This window comes from Brassica napus, chromosome C6 (assembly GCF_020379485.1).
Source record: "Brassica napus cultivar Da-Ae chromosome C6, Da-Ae, whole genome shotgun sequence".
Lineage (NCBI taxonomy): Eukaryota > Viridiplantae > Streptophyta > Magnoliopsida > Brassicales > Brassicaceae > Brassica > Brassica napus.
Window position 1 is genome coordinate 21,870,022 of NC_063449.1, and position 21,571 is coordinate 21,891,592.

Below are 21,571 nucleotides of genomic sequence, written 5' to 3' on the forward strand. Positions count from 1 at the left end.
TAATAATATATCTATTGGCTTGATTTACGTTTTAGTTGGACCAAGACTCGTTATTTTTCAAGTGATAATAGGAGACAATTGTATCCTTCTATTCAAACTTCAACCACATATTTTTTTCATCCCTTAGAAAATAATTTTTCGTCCCTGATTCCATTGAATTTTTCTGCATGTGCGTACACAGGAGAAGAATTGGATGCGGCTCTCCTTGAACGGTTGTTTGTGATAGGTAGGTTTCTAAAACATGTCTAAACATGTATTTGAAGTGAGACTCACAATTGTTGGTTATTATTTTTGGGTTTGCGTGGATAAGTTATGTTCTTCGTTAATATTTTAAAGGAAGAACTTTGAATTGAATTGCAACTATGTTGGGATGCTTAACAAGGAAAAATGGTTGAAGGAAATTAGTGTTCACGCAAGGACCGAATAGTGGATTAAGTACGATGAACAACAATTGGCTATGGTGCAAGTTGTTCAAGTGACATTGAATTGGAGGCTAGGACCAAAAACGAGCATGAATTAATGTGTTGGTTATGTATTCACCTTGTAAACATTACAAGATAGGTCATATAGTATATTAAATGTATGTAAGTAACATTGTGGTTAATGTTAAAGAATTAATTTGTAATAATATGTGTTTTTGCTTGTATATATGAAAAAATAGGAGTATTGTAAAAGATATAACAATGAAACATGATTCCATGAAAACTATATGTGTTTCATGTAGATAAGATAAAAATTGGGTGAGGTTTAGTGTGCATATGAGGATGAACTGGTAAATAAGGTAATGTGGACAGAGTAGCATAAGATTTAACTAAACTATTTCTAAAAAAAATGCATGGATTATTAACGTGCATGGTTGTCCATGTAGATGAAAACTGGTTGATGGTGTGTTTTTGCCTCAATATTGTGTATGTGGACATAGTCCATGTAGATATATACCTGGTGAATAGCATAATCATTTGATCCCCAAAAGATGCCAATGATGTTTATTGATTTATTTTTTGGTATGGACATCATTACTGATGCAAGATGTAGCCATCCATGTGGATGAGACGTTTGATATCCACTTGAACAATAAAGAATTAAATCCAAGTAACTGAGTTGTCCCATGAAATTTATCTTTATTTGCATTAGAACATAACACAAAGAATTAAACACAAATAGACAATCACACATAACTCAAGTTCAATGAAATAAACCTAATCATGATTCAACTATACTATTTAAGAAGTAACAAGATAAATAAGTTGGATGAGATCTGGTGGAGTATTGATGAATCAAGCTAGTTATCAATAATAAAAACATGGTCAAATGCGTTGTCGGTGGTTCCGGGAATTTCTCTGCAATGAAATAGGTGGTTGGATGGTTCTGATTTACCAAAAATCCACATTGTAGGGGTTTTTCACAATATATCTGAAACATTTGAATCTGCAAATGTGTTGTATTCATTATCGCTATGTGGACTTTGATATGTCTGAAAATCGCCATTGGCACCGTCATCAGTGACAAGAATAAGAGATGTTGAAAAAATTGCAAACTTTGACATGTTAAGCGGCCAGTGACATAAAGATAAAAGAAACGAAGATGGTACCTATGAAACTTTAATGTGTTGGTTGATGAGGCCCGTGAAGATGATAAATCCCTACATGAAACAAAACAAAAAAAAATGAATCAGTTCAACAAAATATTAATAATTTAATTTTCAATAATTTAATATTAAAATAATGTATTATACAATCCACAGAGATAGTCACCTCATATTAGTAGTGCAAACACAAAAAAAAAAACTTAAAATTACTAAATGTAAAATTTAAGTTGGGTTGTTTAGTGGATTACAAATTAGAGACATGTTAATTTTTCACAAAGATGAAAATGTTTAATTTTTAGAAAGTGCCTAAAAATAAAAGAGAAACTTTGCAAAAGTTACAAATAGGATTTTTTTTTTTTTAGAGTTTTAGTTTGGGATGGACTCATAATTTGAATTTAACTTTGAATCCATTTATAACTTATTTAGCATATGGACTTCATAATACAAAACAAAAAAAAAGTAAACTTTTAATATATTTCAAAACATCAAACATTTTCTCAAATCTTATGTTTGAAACGAAGTGAATCTTATATATTAAAACAGAAGTCACAACCTTGATTCATATATGATTTTTTTTTAAATGGATTTAATGGACCTATTCGTAGAAAGTCATGCTACATTTAATCTATAATCGTATCATTTAAATCTTGGGCCTACCAGAAATTTTTATTAGGCTATCAATAATTGGATTTAAAGAATAGATAATCCATTGGATTTATAGATAGTATAAATTAAACATATATAATTTAATGTTTTAATACTATACCTCCATATGTTAAATATTTGTCGATGTTAACTTTTAAAACTATAAAGATTTTTTTTCTAAATAACAAAAATCATATTATCTAACAATGATTAATATTTACTACCATAAACCAATGAAAACAAATTTTAAACTATGTAGATTATTTTAAAAATTAAACAAAAACTGGATGTTTAATTATTTACTCGATAATATAAATCTATGAAGCGAAAAGTTTAATTTTTAAAAAAACTTTCTAAATTTGTGAAATGTTACAATATCTTTGAATATGACAATAAAACAATGTTTTACTAATCTTTATATATAGTTACGATTTTAATAATGAAATAATAATCCGAAAATATATATATAAAAGAAGATACAAATACATGTGAAAGTTTAAAATAATCTATTCAGTAAAAAAAATATACCGTAAACTTATTATGTTTTAAAAATTGATAGGTACATATATTATAATATATACCAATTTAGAATTGAAAACAAAATATTTATATAAAAATAAATGAAAACAAAAATTCGTGCGGTTGAGCGGATTAGTATATATTATAGGTATTAACAGTACATATTTGTGATAGAGATTAATTGAATATTGTCTAATTGCTATGAAACCTGCTTTCTTAGATCAGAGGATTACTCTGATAGCTGTGAATATGTGTTGAAAACGGCGTCGAAGAGTTGACAACGTTTTTGGGGTCATATATGAAAAGATAACGTTGCTTTTTGCGAAAGGTTTTGGTTTGCTGCTCTTCCTAGGTGGAAGATGTACATAGACATCTGCTCATCATCATCTCCTTCTCTTCCATCAATACCCTTAACCAGACCTCATATTTACACCTCCATACCCTTCTTCACCATACCTCCTGAATCAACACAACATCGCAGTCTCATCTTCACAGTCTCTGCTTCTTCCTCATCATCTTCACAATCTACAGAAACTAAAAACGTATGGAGAAAACAACCAGAGAAGTCAACATCGTTGAAGAAACATCGGAGGTACCAAAGATCCACCTTTCTCGACCACAAAGTCGACATGGACGAGCTTCTAGCTTCAATTCACCAAACCCATAACGAGGAAGAGCTTTTCTCTCTCCTCTCTTTGTACAAAGACAGACAATTGTCTATACGCTTCATGGTCTCGCTTCTTTCCCGAGAACAAGACTGGCAGAGATCACTCGCCTTGCTCGATTGGGTTCACGACGAAGCTAAGTATACACCTTCCGTGTTCGCCTACAACGTCGTTCTCCGAAACGTGTTGAGAGCTAAGCAATTCGACATTGCACACGGACTGTTCGACGAAATGCGTCAGAGACCTCTTGCTCCCGATAGGTATACTTACTCGACGCTTATTACTTCGTTTGGTAAAGAAGGTATGTTCGATTCGGCTTTGTCTTGGCTTCAGAAGATGGAACAGGACCGTGTTTCTGGTGATCTCGTCTTGTACAGTAACCTCATTGAGTTGTCTAGGAGGCTTTGTGATTACTCTAAGGCTATTTCGATCTTCTCGAGGTTGAAGAAGTCCGGTATTACGCCTGATCTCGTTGCGTATAATTCGATGATTAATGTTTATGGAAAGGCTAAGTTGTTCAAAGAAGCTCGTTTGCTTATGAATGAGATGAAGGAAGCTGGTGTGGAACCAAACACAGTTAGTTACTCAACTCTTTTGAGTGTTTATGTGGAGAACCAGAAGTTTCTTGAAGCTTTGTCCGTTTTTGCAGAGATGAAAGAGGTGAATTGTCCATTGGATCTCACGACTTGTAATGTAATGATTGATGTTTATGGTCAGCTTGACATGGTGAAAGAAGCTGATAGGTTGTTTTGGAGTATGAGGAAAATGGATATTGAACCAAACGTTGTTAGCTACAACACGATCCTCCGTGTTTATGGTGAAGCTGAGCTTTTCGGTGAAGCAATTCATCTTTTCAGGTTGATGCAGAGGAAAGACATTGAGCAGAACGTTGTTACTTACAACACAATGATTAAGATCTATGGGAAGACTCTGGAGCACGAAAAGGCAACGAATCTCGTTCAGGAGATGCAGAGCAGAGGAATCGAACCTAACGCCATTACATACTCAACGATTATCTCAATATGGGGCAAAGCTGGTAAACTAGACCGAGCTGCAACGCTGTTTCAGAAACTGAGGAGCTCAGGTGTTGAAATTGACCAAGTTCTGTATCAGACAATGATCGTGGCTTACGAAAGAGTTGGTCTAATGGGTCATGCTAAGCGTCTGCTACAGGAGTTAAAGCGTCCTGATAACATACCTAGAGAAACCGCTATCACCATTCTTGCTAAAGCTGGGAGAATAGAAGAGGCCACGTGGGTTTTCCGACAAGCTTTTGATTCTGGGGAGGTAAAAGACATATCTGTTTTTGGCTGTATGATCAATCTTTACTCGAGAAACCAAAGGTACGTGAATGTTATTGAAGTGTTTGAGAAAATGAGAAGCGCTGGTTATTTTCCGGATTCAAACGCGATAGCTATAGTGTTGAACGCTTATGGGAAACAAAGAGAGTTCGAAAAGGCGGATACGGTTTACAGAGAGATGCAAGAGGAAGGATGTGTTTTTCCTGATGAAGTTCATTTCCAGATGCTGAGTTTATACTCGTCCAAGAAAGATTTTGAGATGGTTGAATCTTTGTTTGAGAGATTGGAGTCTGATCCTAACATCAATAGTAAGGAGTTGCATTTGGTTGTGGCGGCTTTGTATGAGAGAGCAGATAAACTAAACGATGCTTCAAGAGTCATGAATCGAATGAGAGAACGAGGACTTCTAAAGCCCTTTTCTAGATGAGATCATGTAACATGCTTCGTCTTGTGTTAACTTGAGTAAAACAATCTGGATGTTTGTCGGCTTCAGTTTTACACTTATTTATGATTTTAATTTGTTGATTAGATTATCCAGAGACCAGAAGCACTAACAACGGGACCCAGTAATTTATTTATCTTTTGTCTATCAAGTATTAATATTGTTGTTGCACACAAAAAAAAAAAAATCAACTATTAATATTGAAATCTGAAACAAGACATGGGATTTTAAAGCGAACCGAAAACCTAAATCGGAATTGAACCGAAATAGATATGTGTTGGAACGGTTTTGGACTTAAAACTATTTATTCGATGCAATATGGAGAACTGGGGTATAGTTTTCCACAATCTAACTATAGTTAAAATATAATCTTTATATATTAAAACAGAAGTCACAACCTTGATTCATGCATGATTTTTTTTTAAAATAGATCTAATAGACATATTCCTAAAAAGTCATGTTACATTTAATCTCTAATCTTATCATTTAAATTTTGGGCATACCAGAAATTTTTATTGGGCTATCAATAATAAGATGATTCATTGGATTTATACATAGTATAAATCCAATAAATATAATTTAATGTTGTAATATTATACCTACATATGTTAAATATTTAAATATTTGTCGATGTTAACTTTTAAAATTATAAAGATTTTTTTTAAATAACAAAAATCATATTATCTAACAATGATTAATATTTACTACCTTAAACCAATGAAAACAAATTTTAAACTATATAGTTTATTTTAAAAATTAAAAAAAAAAACTAAATGTTTAATTATTTTCTCGATAATATAAATCTATGAAGCGAAAAGTTTAATTTTTTAAAAACTTTCTAAATTTGTGAAATGTTACAATATCTTTGAATATTACAATAAAACAATATTTTACTAATATTTATATATATAGTTACGATTTTAATAATGAAATAATAATCCAAAAATATATATATAGAAAAAAATACAAATACATGTGAAAGTTTGAAACAATCTATTCAATGAAAAAAATATACCGTAAACTTATTATGTTTTAAAAATTGATAGACACATATATATTATAATATATACCAATTTAGAATTGAAAACAAAATATTTATATAAAAAAAAAATGAAAACAAAAACTCGCGCGGTTGCGCGGATCGAGTTTTAGTTCTAAATTAAAACTCAGTGTAAAAAGATAATCAAGATGTTGTCAATAGATATGAACAATCTATTTAATTTTTTATTATTAAATATTATTTTGACTTACAATTACAATCTTTTAAATATACCAATCAGGTAATTAGTTACATTGTTATTAAAAATACACTTTTATATACATTCTAACTTAATCTTTGATTTTTTTTATATTTCGTTTACAATATTAAGTAGCAATGCATCTGTTTAATGGTCTATGAGAATTTTGATTATATTTTCAGTCCAACATTATGATCCAAAAACATTATGTTTTATATATATATATATTCAGTAAAAATATTCTTCAATCTTGTATTAATATTACAAATTAAAAATATAAATTATTTCTATTTCAATCTAGCATCCTTGATTTTTATTTCCTTTTAAAATTTTAGTGATTTGGAGGATTAGATTTTTTCAACTTCATACACTTTTGATTTTTAAACTTTTTTTTCATTTTTATGAACATAAATGTAAAAACGTTTGTTGGCCTGTTTTATTTTTATTTTTTGGCATGTTGTTGCTTAATGATGTATTAGTTTGTATCCTCTTATGGTTTCAATTTTCCTTACTCTTCTTATGAGGTCTCAACCTTGGAGAACACATGATTCAGAGGAAGTCTTTTTATTTGTTGACAGTTAGTTTCAATTTATTGTTGTGTCTATTATTGAATGAATATCGATTAACTTCTTTAAACCAAAGTCTGGGAATCAATTTCTTCACTTCCATAACCCAAATTTGTTAGTATAATATTATCTTTGTGAGTTATGGGTCGTTTGCAATCCTTCATGGCTCCATCCTTATGATATCCCTCGACCATGCATGCTCTTAAACACTACCTTTTGAGCTTTAAATTCGGCTTTACATTGTCATTGCCCCATGAGCTATTTCCCCACGAGAAGTATCGTATAGCGCCAAATCTCCATCAAACTATGACCTCATTCCAGATGTTCCCGAATTTAAAGTTTGAAACGTATTTCCCATCAAACTTAATTCGATATTGGTTAAGAAATTTTTTGGTTATTTCCGAAACCAAACTAGAAAACTCAAAAAGTGAACCGAAAACCGGTTCAGAACTAAACATTACCCAGATTTGACCCGACCCGTGACCCTTTCGGTTTAAACTCACAAAGCGAGTTATGAACCCTAAAATCGATTTATGATTCTCTTCTCCCCTATTTTCCGAAATTGAGAGTAAGCAGTGATGTTTGGGTCTTCAAAAACTGTGTCTGGAGCTTCTTGTCATGGATGTACGATTCTGTGTCCAAAATTGAGAGTAAACAAAGATGAAGAAGATGATGGCTGGCTTTGTCATTGGATGTACGATTCTGGTTGGCCTTTTGGTGATCTTAAGTCTACAGAAATGTTGAAGAATGGTGGTGAAGAATGGTAAAGAATGTGTTTGTTTTTATTTGCTGTGAACTTGAATTTATTCTCAGCTTATGTAATCGTCTGATCCATGTGTTTGTGTTTTCTAGTTATGTAAGATAATGATTTTCAAATTTTGATGACTTGAAGCTTTGTGGTCATAACATTGAAAAGAGACAATTAAGATATCATAAAGAAAGATCAGCACCCCCACAAAGCTTTGTGGTCAAATCTATTCAGCTCTACCTTCTTCTTCAATATCTTATTTTCTCTCTACCTTCTTCTGCTTCTTCAATCTCTTCGTTTCACTCTTTTGCGATTGGAGATTTTTTTATTTAGGTTTCTTAACTCGGGTTAAAGGGGTTCTTCGGTTCTGGGTTTTAATTAGTGGTTTAGCAGGTGTAATCAGATCTTAATTGGGCCATATACTGATCTAAATGTGGTTATGTTAAGTTTACAGTTATAATTTGGAGCCTAAAACCGATTAATTTCATTTCGTGGGGTCTGAGATTTCGATCTTTTATTTCGTGGAGATATAAGACATAGTCATAAGTTTGATGGAGAAATAGGTTTCGAACTTTAAATTCAGAAACATCTAGAACGAGGTCATAGTTTGATGGAGATTTGGTGCTATACGATACCTCTCGTGGGGAAATAGCTCGTCTTCCCTCTTTTTTCTGAACTAACATGTCACTGGTCTTTTCAGATCATATTTTACCCTTTCTTTTAACATTAGTGATCTTGAAAAAAAACGCAGAGTATGGCCAATAACAAATATGAAGCGGGCATGACCAATAAAATAATATAAATGGCCTAATGAACATATTTTATGATTTTATAAAATAGAATTACAATTTTGAAGTAAACATTGAAGAAAGTAACTAAACCTTTTGTAAATAAGGAAAAAGAATCTAAATTTGGAAAGTGAGTTAGTGCAATTTCGTAATCATTTCGCGATAACACCCTACTTGTATTTCATCTAGGCATAAAATCCTATTATTTCCTAAGCAAATTATATTATTCTTTACAGGCCATGTGATACATGTGGGAACTCTTGCAATTGTGAATTTATCTTTGATGATTCTTTGTTTCTCCGTCAGCTAAAGTCTTCCCATTCAGTCCGATTTGATCGGCAAACCTGCCCAAGATTAGAAAATAAACATTGCAATGTAGACATCTGACACAGGACATCAAATTTAGATTGTAATAAGACCCTACTGATTACTTAGAAATCCAACTAACCCTAAATGAAAAGAGATATGAAAGTACCGTGTGTGAAAAACAAATGTTTAGGCACATGACTGTATCTTATATAATAAGATAGTTACCTTGCAAACTTCCTCAGACGTTTGTTAGCACGTGAAAGCATACCTAGTATATCATCTTTCTTTGTGTCTCATCTTTATTGAAAGAGATAGATTGTTAACGAAATAATTAGACAGCTTGAGATATGCATTTGTATTGTATATAGCACCATTAGAGTTGAGAACAACCTCTGACAAACACATTAATATGACCTGCAAGATAAACGAGAAACCTGATTTCTAAAAATTGGAATTTGTATTTTCTGTTGACACAATGGGTTTTGAATGGGGGTTTCTCTTATGATTTACCTTAATTCATTGGAAGCTTGTTCCTATTTTTTTAGCTTCATTGTGGTGGAGAAAGAAATATGGACAAATGGAAGCTTAAGTCCTAAAGAAGCACTTCATGAAGCCTCCCACAATATGATTGATAAAAAAAAGTAAATGATGACTTTACAACTTATAGAAACCGAACAGACGGTTCGGGAGCAGTTTTCGAGAGTGTAAATATATTTTATTTTTATTTAAATAAATCTCGACCACGTGATGAGAAATAAAAATCACAGTGTGTCAAATCAAAGGCGGCGATACTTGACAAATGTCGATATCTTGAAACCGCATGAAATAGACTGTCCATCTTGAAGATCTCGCACGACGCCTTCTCGTTAACGACGAACTGATCAGCTGGATAAGGACCTGGATGTTCACCCCTTTTAGATGCGGATTGCGGAAACTCACTAAAAGGGGCTGGGGGGCGGGGCAATTTTGGAACCCTGATCCACCATCAAAGTTGGCTTGAACAATTGGGCTCAGAAACAAGTGAGTGGGCCGAGATCAGGAGTAAGTTGTCAAGCTCAACAATAAGCCTTGAGTTCGATGTCGACCAAGTCAAGGAAACCCCAAAGAATCCAAAACTGTGTGAGAAAGAGGAGGAGTGGATATTTTAACGAAGGCAAGTGTAAAAGGAGAGGAAGACAAGTAAAGAGAACACTCACAACTGCATTCATACACACACACATCGATCATACATCGAGCTCCATCACAAATATATCGACCTCACTTTATTCATTTTACTTGGGAAATCATACTGATCATTTGCGCCTCATATGCAATCAAGCCCCGGAATCCAGAGATCATCTCTTCTTTCAGTGCTCCTTCTTAAGGACTCTATGGAGAACACTCGCTAACATGCATCATCTGCATATTAGTTCTGCCGACTGGATCTGAAGATACAAATCTTGATAATTTTAACCGAAGACATCAGTCGAAGATACCTAAATTTATTTTCTTGGCAAGCTCACATTATGATGGAGAGAAATAAGCAATCACCCCCACATATTGACGCACATAACAACTAACTTCATCTTGAAACAAGTCGACTCCACTGTGCGCAATAGAATGTCTGCTTCTAGAGATGATAATATGGATTAAGCCAGCATCTGCATGCAATTGTGGTTTTCTTTCTTCTCCTCTCATCAAAACTCAACATACCAATTAATTCACGAATGGACTTGAAAGATCCAATTTACCAGGATTTTTTTATCGCTGATTTATTATGATATTACAATTATGAGAAATATTACATAGAAGATTCAACAACCGACAAATTGACATGCATTAATCGGATCTATGCCTAAATGCATCACCTAAGCCTTTCTATGAAAATTCACACATGGCTGGATTTACTTGCACCATGTTGAAAATTTTTTGTAAGCATTTCTTCCGTAGTCTGCATAATTGTTTAATAAATCGATTTCTTCGGGAATTGAAACCTGGGTCTCTTATAAGAACTTTTAAATTCACCTCTCCTCTTATTACCAATCAAAATACCACCTAGATTAATAATAAAATAGATTAATTTTATTTTAAAAAATCTGAAATAATTGAAAAAAATAATAACGCTAATTTTAATGATGCTAACGTCACTAACTAAACCCTAAACTTTAAATCTAAACCCTAAACCATAAACCCAAATCCTAAACCCTAAACCCAAACCGTAAACCCTAAGCCGAAACCCTATATCCTAAACCCAAATCCTAAACCCTAAATCCAAACCGTAAACCCTAAACCCAAACCTTATATCCTAAACCCAAATCATAGACTCTAAACTCAAACCATATATCCAAACCTAATCCCTATACGCTAAACTCAAATTGTAAACCCTGAACCCAAATCCTATATCCTAAAGGTTTGGGTTAATGTTGATGTTGTTTCTTTAGGATTTAAGATTTGGGTTTAGAGTCTAGGTTTGGGTTTAGGATCTAGGGTTTGAGTTTAAGGTCTAGGGTTTGGGTTTAAAGTTTACGGTTTGGGTTTAGGGTTTAGGGTTTAGGGTTTAGGATTTGAGTTTAAGATATAGAGTTTGGGTTTAGGGTTTAGATTTATGATTTAGGGTTTAGTTAGTGGCGTTAGCGTCATTAAAATGAGCGTCATTATTTTTTTTCAATTATTTTAGATTTTTTTTTAAAATATAATGTATTTTATTATTAATCTATGTGGTATTTTGATTGGTAATAAGAGGGAATGTGAATTTAAAGGTTCACTTTAGAGGTGAACTTAAGTTTTGTTCCTCTTATAATATGCAATATGTACGAAATTGCATGGTCTATGATTCGAACTTCGGACCTGGACGTAGAAACCTTTAAACTTTTACAACTAATCTACGATACTTCTAAGTTTCTCTGGGTTTTCAACACTCTTCCTCGTTTTAAATTTTAATGCACCGAAAAGCTCGAATCACATCCAACCTAATGAATGTCCAAATATGGTTAAATTTCATGTCATTAGAAAAAAAATCAAAACTTAGTTCAATCCGAACGGAACGCCCATTTCTATTTTTTTTTGTGCACCCCCCATTTCTATCTTTAACCAACACAAAATCCTTAAATTGACTTAGGCCTGAGCGTTCGGATATCTGTTGGCATTCGGATCAGATTTTTCGGATTTTCGGATTTTCAGGTTTACGTTTTTAGGTCCCATACTAAAATTTTATTAGTACGGATCGGGTTCGGATAATAACACTTTGGGTTCGGTTCAAAATTGTATTGCATCATAAAACCCATAAAGTAATCATATATCATACGGATTCGGGTTATATCGGTTCGGTTCGAATATAACCAAAGTAAAAAACAAAAATTTTGAAGTAAATTTATCACATATAAAATTGATAAAATAACAATAAAATGTTAAATCAAGCATGAAAACAAACATCATTTGTAAACAATATGTATTGTCTTATACATAGTAGACTTTTTTTTTTTCAATGAGCAAATTATAAAATATTTATTTATAACTAATTGTGTACTTAATATTTATTATTATATATAATATTACCACAAATATTAAATTTAAAAATTGAAATACTTATATATATTTCAAAATATTTATATTGACTATTAATTTTGGATTTTTGGATTACCTGTTCAGGTTCGGTTAATAACACTTCGGGTTCGGATATTTTTTGTACCACCCTACAAAATCCGTTCGGATATTTTTACGTTTCGGGTCGGATAACGGATCGGATTTTTTAATCCGGGTTCGGATCGGATTTTGGGTTCCGGATTTTACGTCCTGGCCTACGTTGACTAATAAGTTCCAAGAGTAATGGGCTTTTAGATTGGCCCGTCATCTAGATTCCAGATTTTTTTCCTTTTTTCCCATTAAGATCTGAATCTGGTGACATTAATTAATGCACTTGACCAGTAAACCTTACAGTTTTAGTTATTTCCACATCTTCGGTCTCTGTCTCTTCTCCACTAACGTTACTTCTTCTCCCCGTTGATCATCCCAACAAAACCAAACCCTAATTACATTCCAAGTTTAAGTTTTTTAAAAAATGGGTTTTAATTTTCCAAGAAGACAATGAAACTGTGTCGACTTTGAATATAGATGCGATGAAGAAACTGAGAAGCTATTACTCGAATGCGAGGCATCATCAGCATCACCACTCAGAGAGGAGATGGATTCTCTTCCCTATAGTGATCGCTTCAATCTTCGCTTTCTTCTTACTCTTCCTCACGACCCTCACTTCACCAACCGGAGCCCGTTTCCTCCCTTTCACCCGACCCGTTTTGTTAACCGGATCTGGGTCATCGGCCTTCGTCGAGTCCAAGATCAAACCCAGACCCATCTCCTCCCTCCCCGATCCGCCGCGATTCGCTTACTTGATTTCCGGATCCGCCGGCGACGGGAAGTCTCTCCGGCGAACCCTTCTGGCTCTTTACCATCCTAACAACCGCTACGTTGTTCATCTGGAAAGAGCTTCTTCCCCCGAGGAGAGAGAGGATCTCCATGGATACATTCGAAACTCGTCCTTGTTCCGAAGGTTTCAGAACGTTCATATGATTGAGAAAGCTAACCTCGTGACGTATCGTGGGCCGACGATGGTGGCGAATACGCTTCACGCCGCGGCGATTTTGCTCAGGGAGGGAGCTGAGTGGGACTGGTTCATCAATCTCAGCTCCTCTGATTATCCTCTTATGACTCAAGATGGTGAGAATATTCTGAAATGAGTCGAAAACTTTTTTTTTGGTTTGGTTCTTTTATTACAGGATTTTTTGAATTTTGTTGTGTGTTTTTTTAAATAAGCAGATTTGTTGCATATATTCTCGCATTTGCCGCGGGATTTGAACTTCATTGATCATACTAGTAACATTGGATGGAAAGCGTAAGCGAAGAGAGAGTTTCAAGTTTACATCTTTTGTATATCATTTCGTAAAACTCAGGTTTTGATTTTTTTTTTATTTTACTTCAGATCACAGAGAGCAAAACCGGTGATTATAGATCCTGGACTGTATTTGAACAAAAAGTCTGATGTTTTTTGGGTTACGCAAAGACGAAGCATCCCAACAGCATTCAAGCTCTTCACAGGTTCTTGATAGACTGTAGTCATCTCTGAGCAAGTTCTAGACTTTATTGTTTGTCTCTGTCTTTTCTAGCTCTTTAGTTTGGTTTAACTGTTATTACTAGGCATATGCAGTCTTGATTGGTTATCTTTAGGTTCCATAGCTGTTCTGTTCGGTCGGTATTTCTCAAATTTACTCCTTTTCAGTGGTTCAACAACACTGAGTCCCTGTGCTTAGATTGCTAGGCAAAAACTTTCATGATTTACAAAATGTGTGGACATGATCTTTAAAAGTAGTTTGTTGCCTTTGATTGTGTGGAGGACTTTTGTCAGAATCAGTCAGCCATAACTTGTGTTTCTTGGTAACAGGCTCTGCTTGGATGGCTTTATCACGGCCATTCATTGACTATTGCATTTGGGGTTGGGATAATCTACCTCGGACCGTGTTAATGTACTACTCGAATTTTCTCTCTTCTCCGGAAGGATATTTTCACACAGTTCTCTGCAACGCTGAGGAATTCAGAAACACAACTGTAAACAGCGACTTGCACTTCATAACGTGGGACAATCCGCCTAAGCAGCATCCACACCATCTCACTCTTGCAGATATGGATAGAATGGTCAATAGCAATGCCCCCTTTGCTAGAAAATTCAGAAGAGAAGATCCTGTTCTTGACAAGATTGATGAGGAGCTTCTTAACCGAGGTTTTGGGATGCCTACACCTGGTGGGTGGTGCATCGGGAGCCATGAAAACGGGACTGACCCTTGTGCTGTTATTGGTGATACTGATGTTATCAGGCCTGGTCCAGGTGCTAGACGGCTGGAGAGTCTTGTTACTTCGATGTTATCTACTGAGAATTTTCGACCAAAACAATGCAAGTAAATCACATTGCAGAACATCACAGAGATTGATCTAGCAGCTTTTTGGGAATAGATGTGATTTAGGATCTGATTGTATCTCTCTTTTACTCAAGAGTATAAGTGAGGACGCTGAACAATTTAGACTTTGGCTTTTGGGACATTGTATCACAGATTAATGTATTGTTGTTGTCACATTTTCACAGATTTCCATATTACAGTTTTGAGATTTTCATATATTATACTTCTTTTTTAACTCTCTACTCTGGCCAGTCCACAAGTTCTCCGCAAGCTGGAGAAATTTTGTCTCCTATACATCCGTGTAATTCTTGGCAATAACCTCGAACGTTTACTCTCATTATTGTTTTTTTTCCCCAACCGACTTCATGTATTAAAGAGAAACTAGAACTCGCGGCTATATCAAGTCGTCAATTTTGTTCAAAGCTTTTATCAAAAAAATAATAATTAATTTAAATGATATATATAATTAATTTAATATATATAAATACATTTAATTTATATATATAATATACGTTCAATTTTGTTCATTTTAATTTAAATATATATATATATATAGTCATAATATCCATTCAATAACACTTCTTATTATATGATTTTGTGATCATTTGTATTTTGTCATAAAAATAAATTTAAACCAGAGACCATAAACATTTCAATGTGAGATTTTTAACAGTTTTACTAATTGATAATCATTTTTAAAATTAGAAATATAACATATACAGAAAAAATCTAAATTTAAAATAAAGTAAAAATGTTAGTGGATACACTAATTGTTGTCAAATATTTAATATTTAAAATCATTAAATGTCCTATATACTTTAGCATCATTAGGCAATTCCATAATTTTTATTTAAGGAAAGTACGGAGAACAATAATAATTAAGTATAATTTTTTTTGTAGGGACATCCAAATCACAAGTTCTTACGCTATGACTGTACTGAACAGTTTGATGATTTGAAAATCATATTTGATTGTGCAACTGCTAATGGTAGTTCTGCAATTAGCTTGGGTGATACAACAGATGCTCGCGTCTTCATGGTTGGTAACAGTCAAGTACAAGACAACTTGAATTTTGAGGACATCAATGATGATGTTTATGCTCAGCAACCATCCCCAGAAAATGGTGTCAAAAGGCGTGTGGAAAAATTTGTCTCGATAAAACGATCTCGATCAGACGCATCTAGCAGTGCAGTTGAGATAAACAGTGATCAAAGTGATGCTATGGTAATGATGACCAGCAAGATCCTTACCTTCATAACACAGAGAGAAGAAAGACAACAAAAAGAAGCTGAGAAAAGAGATGCTGAAAAGAAGAAAAATAGTGTTTAGGATGCTATGCAAGAGGTTCCTGATTTGGATGATCGTATCAAATTTAAAGCGGTGACCCTTATCTATTCCTTGGGAATGAAAGATGTCTTCACTGATATGTCCATAGAAGAACGCTATGGTTGGATCCAAAGCAATATCAACTAAGATTGATCTTTGTTTTATTATATTTGTTTTAGACTCTTTTGTTATTTCTTTACAATCATTGCTTTTTTAATACCAAACTGGTTTTAGTTTAATATACATGATGGGGCTTTTAAATATTTTTTGTTGCTTTTAGCAAAACAAAATTTCATGCTGTTGTTATACCACGTAGCTTATTTTATTGTTAGCGTCTGGTAAATGATCTATGTAACTTTATTGTTCGTGTCTTGGTCAGTCTATTAGTTTTTAAAGATTCTTCGTGTATTTCAGTTATTAATATAAATAGTAATCTCTTTTTGTAGGTGTTTTATCATGAGAGCACCTTTGAAGAAGTAGAACAAATGTATGACGAAATGCAAGCAAACCAAATGGAAGAAGACGAGTCAGAGTTAGACATTTTGCTGGTGATGTTAAATAACATAGCAACAACGTATGTGAGGAGTGACAATCGCATACAACGCCCTGTTCGTCGGCCAATCACTAACATTGGTTATGATTACATTCAAAATGCTTTGAAAGAGGACCCTGAGCACTTCCGATCACTATATCGCATGTATCCAAGCTCATTTGACAAGTTTTGTGATCTTATTAGAATGAAGACTGGTCTAAGAGATACCCGGAATATATGCATTGAAGAAATGGTGACCAGATTTTTACTTATTGTTGGTCAAGGTTCAAAATATGGTTACACAAAAGACATATTCAAGAGGTCAAAGTTCACTATCAGTGAAAACTTTCACAAAGTCTTGCGTGCATTAAATACTTTAGCACGTGCACTACAAGAAAACAGAGGGATTCTGATGGCCGAAATCGTCAGAAATTCGTCGGAATAGACCGATTCCGACGAATTTCTGACGAACCAATTCGTCGGTATCATTTTGTCGGAAAAAAGTATTCGTCGGAATTTCGTCAGACCTTCCGACGACTTTCTGACGAATACCGAGAAACGGCATTCTGACGAACTTCCGACGATATTCCGATGCGGACACACGAGACCAGAGTTCATCGGAAAAACTATATACCGACGGAGAACGTTCCTCGGATTATACCGACGAACGTAGTCCTCGGAAAATACCGACGGACTATGGGGCGTCGGAAGATACCGACGGACAATGGTTCGTCGAAATATTTCGAGGAACCCTCTCCGTCGGTATTTTCCGACGAACCATAGTCCGTCGGTATAGTCCGACGCCCACAATTCGTCGGAATATATCAATTTTAAAAACGAATTAATTTTGCATTTTTATATATTTTTTATATTAAAAATTAATAAATAAATAAATAAAATCTGAAATTTAAAACTAATAATATTATAGAATTTAAATTCATACAAACCGAAATAGAAAAAAACATTCAGAAAGTTTAAAATTCATACAAACCGAAATAGAAAAAAAAACATTCAGAAAGTCTTAAAAAGCAGAAAAAACTAAGAACTCGAAGACATCAAACGATCTAGCTTCTGCATTATCTCGGCGTTGAACTTCTTCTGGGATGCCAGCTCAGCAAGGATAGTGGCATTCTCCGAACGGATCGTGGCATTCTCAGAAAGGATAGTGGTGTTCTGCTCCTCCAATGCCCCAATCCGTTCATCTTTGTCATGTAGCTCCTCGAGAATCATGGGATCAGCATACAAAGCTTGCGAAGAAGATGCCGGATACGAAGAAGCATGGCGGGCCAACCTAACTAAACGGCCTCCTTTCCTTTTAGGAACCGCCTACAAAAATATTTAAAGTTAGTAAATAGGGACAAGTTAGTAATCGACATTATAAAAAAAATATATTAATAAACAAAAATTACCTTTTCAACCATCTCATTTATTTGCAATAGGGACAAGTTGGTTGAAGCTCCCATAGAATCGCCGTCATCAGAGAGAGACTGAGATTGAGATGCTATTTCAGCTTCCACCAAATCAACGACACCTTTGATCACGTGGTCCTGAATTTGACCCGTCTTCTTGTTAGTGTGAGCCACCTTAATGAGTTGGAGACGATCAACGGGATTACAGTCATTTGCTTCGATCTAAAAAACCGCCATTATTAGCCAAGGAATATATAAAATATTTATTTTAAAAATATAATAATAAATAATTATAAAAAAACTTACAAGTTCATCCTCCTTAGTAGACATAGAGCAAGCGCCGAGGTTGTGCACAAACATACCTTTCCCGCCACGATCGCTCTTCCGGTTCTTGGAGTTCCTAGAAGACGTCTCTGCAGTTTCTTCCTTCTCTCAATGAGCTATCAACTGCTCCCACACCGTCCCGTTGATGAACCGTGGCCTCTTGTTCTTCTGCCAAACTGTCTTCCACACGTTCATCTGCTTCGTATAAGAGTCCATGGCCTTTTCGTTGAATTTCTTACGGACTGTTTCCGTGAGATCGGAGTGCCAGTTGAACTCTTGCTACAAAACAAACATAATTTAATAAGTAAATATATTAAAAAATGTAAATACTCTAAAAAAATGAAGAGTTACTAGAATGAAGAAACACATCTAGTGATCTTTTAGGATGATCTGGCTCGGGGACGAGAATTGAGAGAAACAAAAACTCTCGTCGCATGCACAAGCTCGGCCGTAAGTTCTATGGTGTCACAATAACTGGCCATAGAGAATACTGTCTTCCATGCTTTCCAAATGGGCTGAACCATCAGTAGATAATCCAAGATAAACATTTCTTCTCTCTTCCGCAAATTCTGGATATGTTGACTGGAAATGTTTCCAAGCCTTCGCATCTGAAGGATGTCTAATCTCACCATTTGTGGAATGCTCTGCATGCCATCTCATTGCTTTTGCTGTGCGCTCACACTGATACAACCTCTTCAATCTTTCCGTCAAAGGCAAATACCACATTCTTTTGAACGGGATCGGAACTCTTCCCCTCGTCTCCTGATAATGAGGTTTCCCACAAAATTTGCATACATTCCGTGTCTCATCCGCTCTCCAGTAGATCATGCAGTTGTCAATACATACATCTATCACTTCGTACGGAAGTTGAAGACCGGCAACAAGTTTCTGAACCTCGTAGTATGAACCCGGTGCAAGGTTATCCTCAAGTAGAATACCTTTGACAAAATCAGTAATCGCATCCATACATTCTTCAGCCAAATTATAGTCTGTCTTAATACCCATTAATCTAGTTGCAAATGATAAGGCTGAATGACCATCTCTACAATTTTGATACAAAGGCTGTTTTCCTGCATCCAACATGTCAAAAAATCTCCTAGATTCGGGATTTGGTTCTTCCCCTCTATAATGATCATGTACCATCTGCTCAGTATCTACACCATAATCTATATCCGTTCTAGATTCTTCTAACCTAATATCAGGCTGAAGTTCACTAACAGGCTGAGGTTCGCTAGTACTACCATATTCATAACCAGTTTCCCCATGAAAGTACCAAACTTTATAATTACGTGAAAACCCTTTGATATACAAATGAGTCCAAACATCAAATTCTTTTATAACCTTATTATTATTGCAAGTAGAGTAGGGACATCTTAACATACCACTTTTTGCATCCGGTTGCTGTTGAACAAGCCTCATGAATTCTCCAATCCCTTGAACGTATTCTTTCGAAAGCAAATTGGTGTTGGGATCCAAATGAGGTTTATCCATCCACGAACGATAATAAGCTCCTGAAGACATGATTTTCACGGAATTGTTATGACTAAAGAGAATGAAGTGTGAATGAGTTGAATGAGGAGGGGTTGCATTTATAGGAAATTGCTTACGGCCATCCGACGACTTTCCGACGGATGTAAAGCAGTCCGTCGGAATACCATCGGTATTTTCCAATCTCAAACAGCTATAAAACGGTCATATATATTTGTCGGCAACGGTCACATGGTTCGTCGGAAATTCGTCGGAAAACTCCGACGGAATACCGACGACAGTAACGGTTATATCTGTTAATCGGAATGTCGTCGGAAGTTCGTTGGTATATTCCGACGAATTTCCGACGACTACAATGGTTATATGTTTTATCGGAATGTCGTCGAAAAGTTATCGGAAAATTACGACGAGCCGTGTTTCGTCGGAATTCCGTCGGAAATGGCCAACGGAATTCCGACGACTTCAATTTTTTTGGTTTTCGTCGGAAATTGGTCGGAAATCCGTCACAAACGTCCGACGACATTGAAGTCCGTCGGAATCTCCGTCGGAATTCGGCGTGTTTTCTTGTAGTGCTGATTCGATGGTAAAGCCTGGAGTTGCAACACCTGCTAAGATAAGTGAGAGCACAAGATTTTATCCCTACTTCAAGGTACAAATAAAATTTTGCTAAAGTTAGCATAAATTTTTTTGTTCAATTATTTCTTTGAAAATTACTATTTTAATCTTAATAGGACTGTATTGAAGCTTTCGGTGGTACACATATATCTGCAATGATACCAACTTCTGATGTTCCAAGCTATCGTAATCGCAAAGGATTTATATCACAAAATGTCTTTGCAGCTTGCAACTTTGATTTGGAATTCATGTATGTTCTTAGTGGATGGGAAAGATCAGCTCATGATTCGAAAATTTTAAGCAATGCTTTGACAAGACACGGTAGCAGATTAACCATTCCAGAAGGTATGTACCTAAGTTGTAGTAAACAATTTATAAATCTACAAAAAAATTTATTTATTTACAAATTGAATTTTTGGGAAATTTTATCTGGTAGACTGTGGATTTGCAAATCGTCAAAAATTATTAGCTCCATTCAGACGTACTCACTATCATTTACAAGAATTTAAAGGTGAAGGCCGTGATCCTAAAAATCAAAACGAGTTGTTCGATTTTCGGCATGCATCTTTGAGAAACGTGATTGAGCGAATCTTCGGTATTTTCAAATCGCGTTTCTTGATTTTTAAGTCAGCGCCTCCTTTTCCTTTTACAACACAAGCAGAATTGGTTTTAGCTTGTGCTGGATTACATAACTTTCTACGGAAGCATTGTCGTTCTGATGCTTTTCCAGTGGAAGTGATCCCTCCAAACAATGAACAAGCAAATTTTGAAGAAGTTGTACATGTTGGTGCTCTTGAATCTCAGCAAAGAGAATATGCTAACAACTAGAGAGACACAATAGCTTTAAGCATGTGGAATGACGCTGTAGAAGCTGGAAGTCAGCGTTAATGGTGAGATATATCAATAAAATAATTTTATATACTTCTAGTTGTCTCAACGATTTATAACTCATTTTCATTTGTGATGGTGTTATTTTCTGGATTTATCATTTTGATGTGCTGTTGTGTAACGGGAAAATGGCATTATTAGATCCCAACAATTTGTGTCGTGCCTTTTTAGATCCAAACAAAACATAAGTGCGAAATCATTCCTGAACTGAGATTTTTTAAAAAATTTCGACCCAAACTTGACTCCGTAACTTGAA

The 21,571-nt window shown here is 34.8% G+C and overlaps 3 protein-coding genes and 1 pseudogene across 3 annotated transcripts; all 4 read left to right on the forward strand.

Moving 5' to 3' along the window:
• The first annotated feature begins 2,996 nt into the window (after positions 1–2,996).
• Positions 2,997–5,251, forward strand: LOC111212552 (pentatricopeptide repeat-containing protein At5g39980, chloroplastic). Its single transcript, XM_022714106.2, has one exon. The coding sequence runs from the start codon at positions 3,112–3,114 to the stop codon at positions 5,143–5,145; it is 2,034 nt and encodes a 677-aa protein (XP_022569827.1). The 5' UTR covers positions 2,997–3,111; the 3' UTR covers positions 5,146–5,251.
• A 7,448-nt stretch (positions 5,252–12,699) lies between these two features.
• LOC111207247 (beta-glucuronosyltransferase GlcAT14A) lies at positions 12,700–14,951 on the forward strand. Its single transcript, XM_022705116.2, has 4 exons — positions 12,700–13,501; positions 13,601–13,676; positions 13,764–13,879; positions 14,223–14,951. Exons 1-4 carry the CDS (start codon positions 12,904–12,906, stop codon positions 14,735–14,737), a joined length of 1,305 nt encoding a protein of 434 aa, XP_022560837.1. The 5' UTR covers positions 12,700–12,903; the 3' UTR covers positions 14,738–14,951.
• A 533-nt stretch (positions 14,952–15,484) lies between these two features.
• On the forward strand, positions 15,485–17,530 carry LOC111212551 (annotated as a pseudogene).
• Positions 17,531–20,392: 2,862 nt separating this feature from the next.
• On the forward strand, positions 20,393–21,255 carry LOC106422839. The gene is made up of 3 exons (XM_022714105.1): positions 20,393–20,461; positions 20,544–20,772; positions 20,864–21,255. Exons 1-3 carry the CDS (start codon positions 20,393–20,395, stop codon positions 21,253–21,255), a joined length of 690 nt encoding a protein of 229 aa, XP_022569826.1.
• Positions 21,256–21,571: the final 316 nt, after the last annotated feature.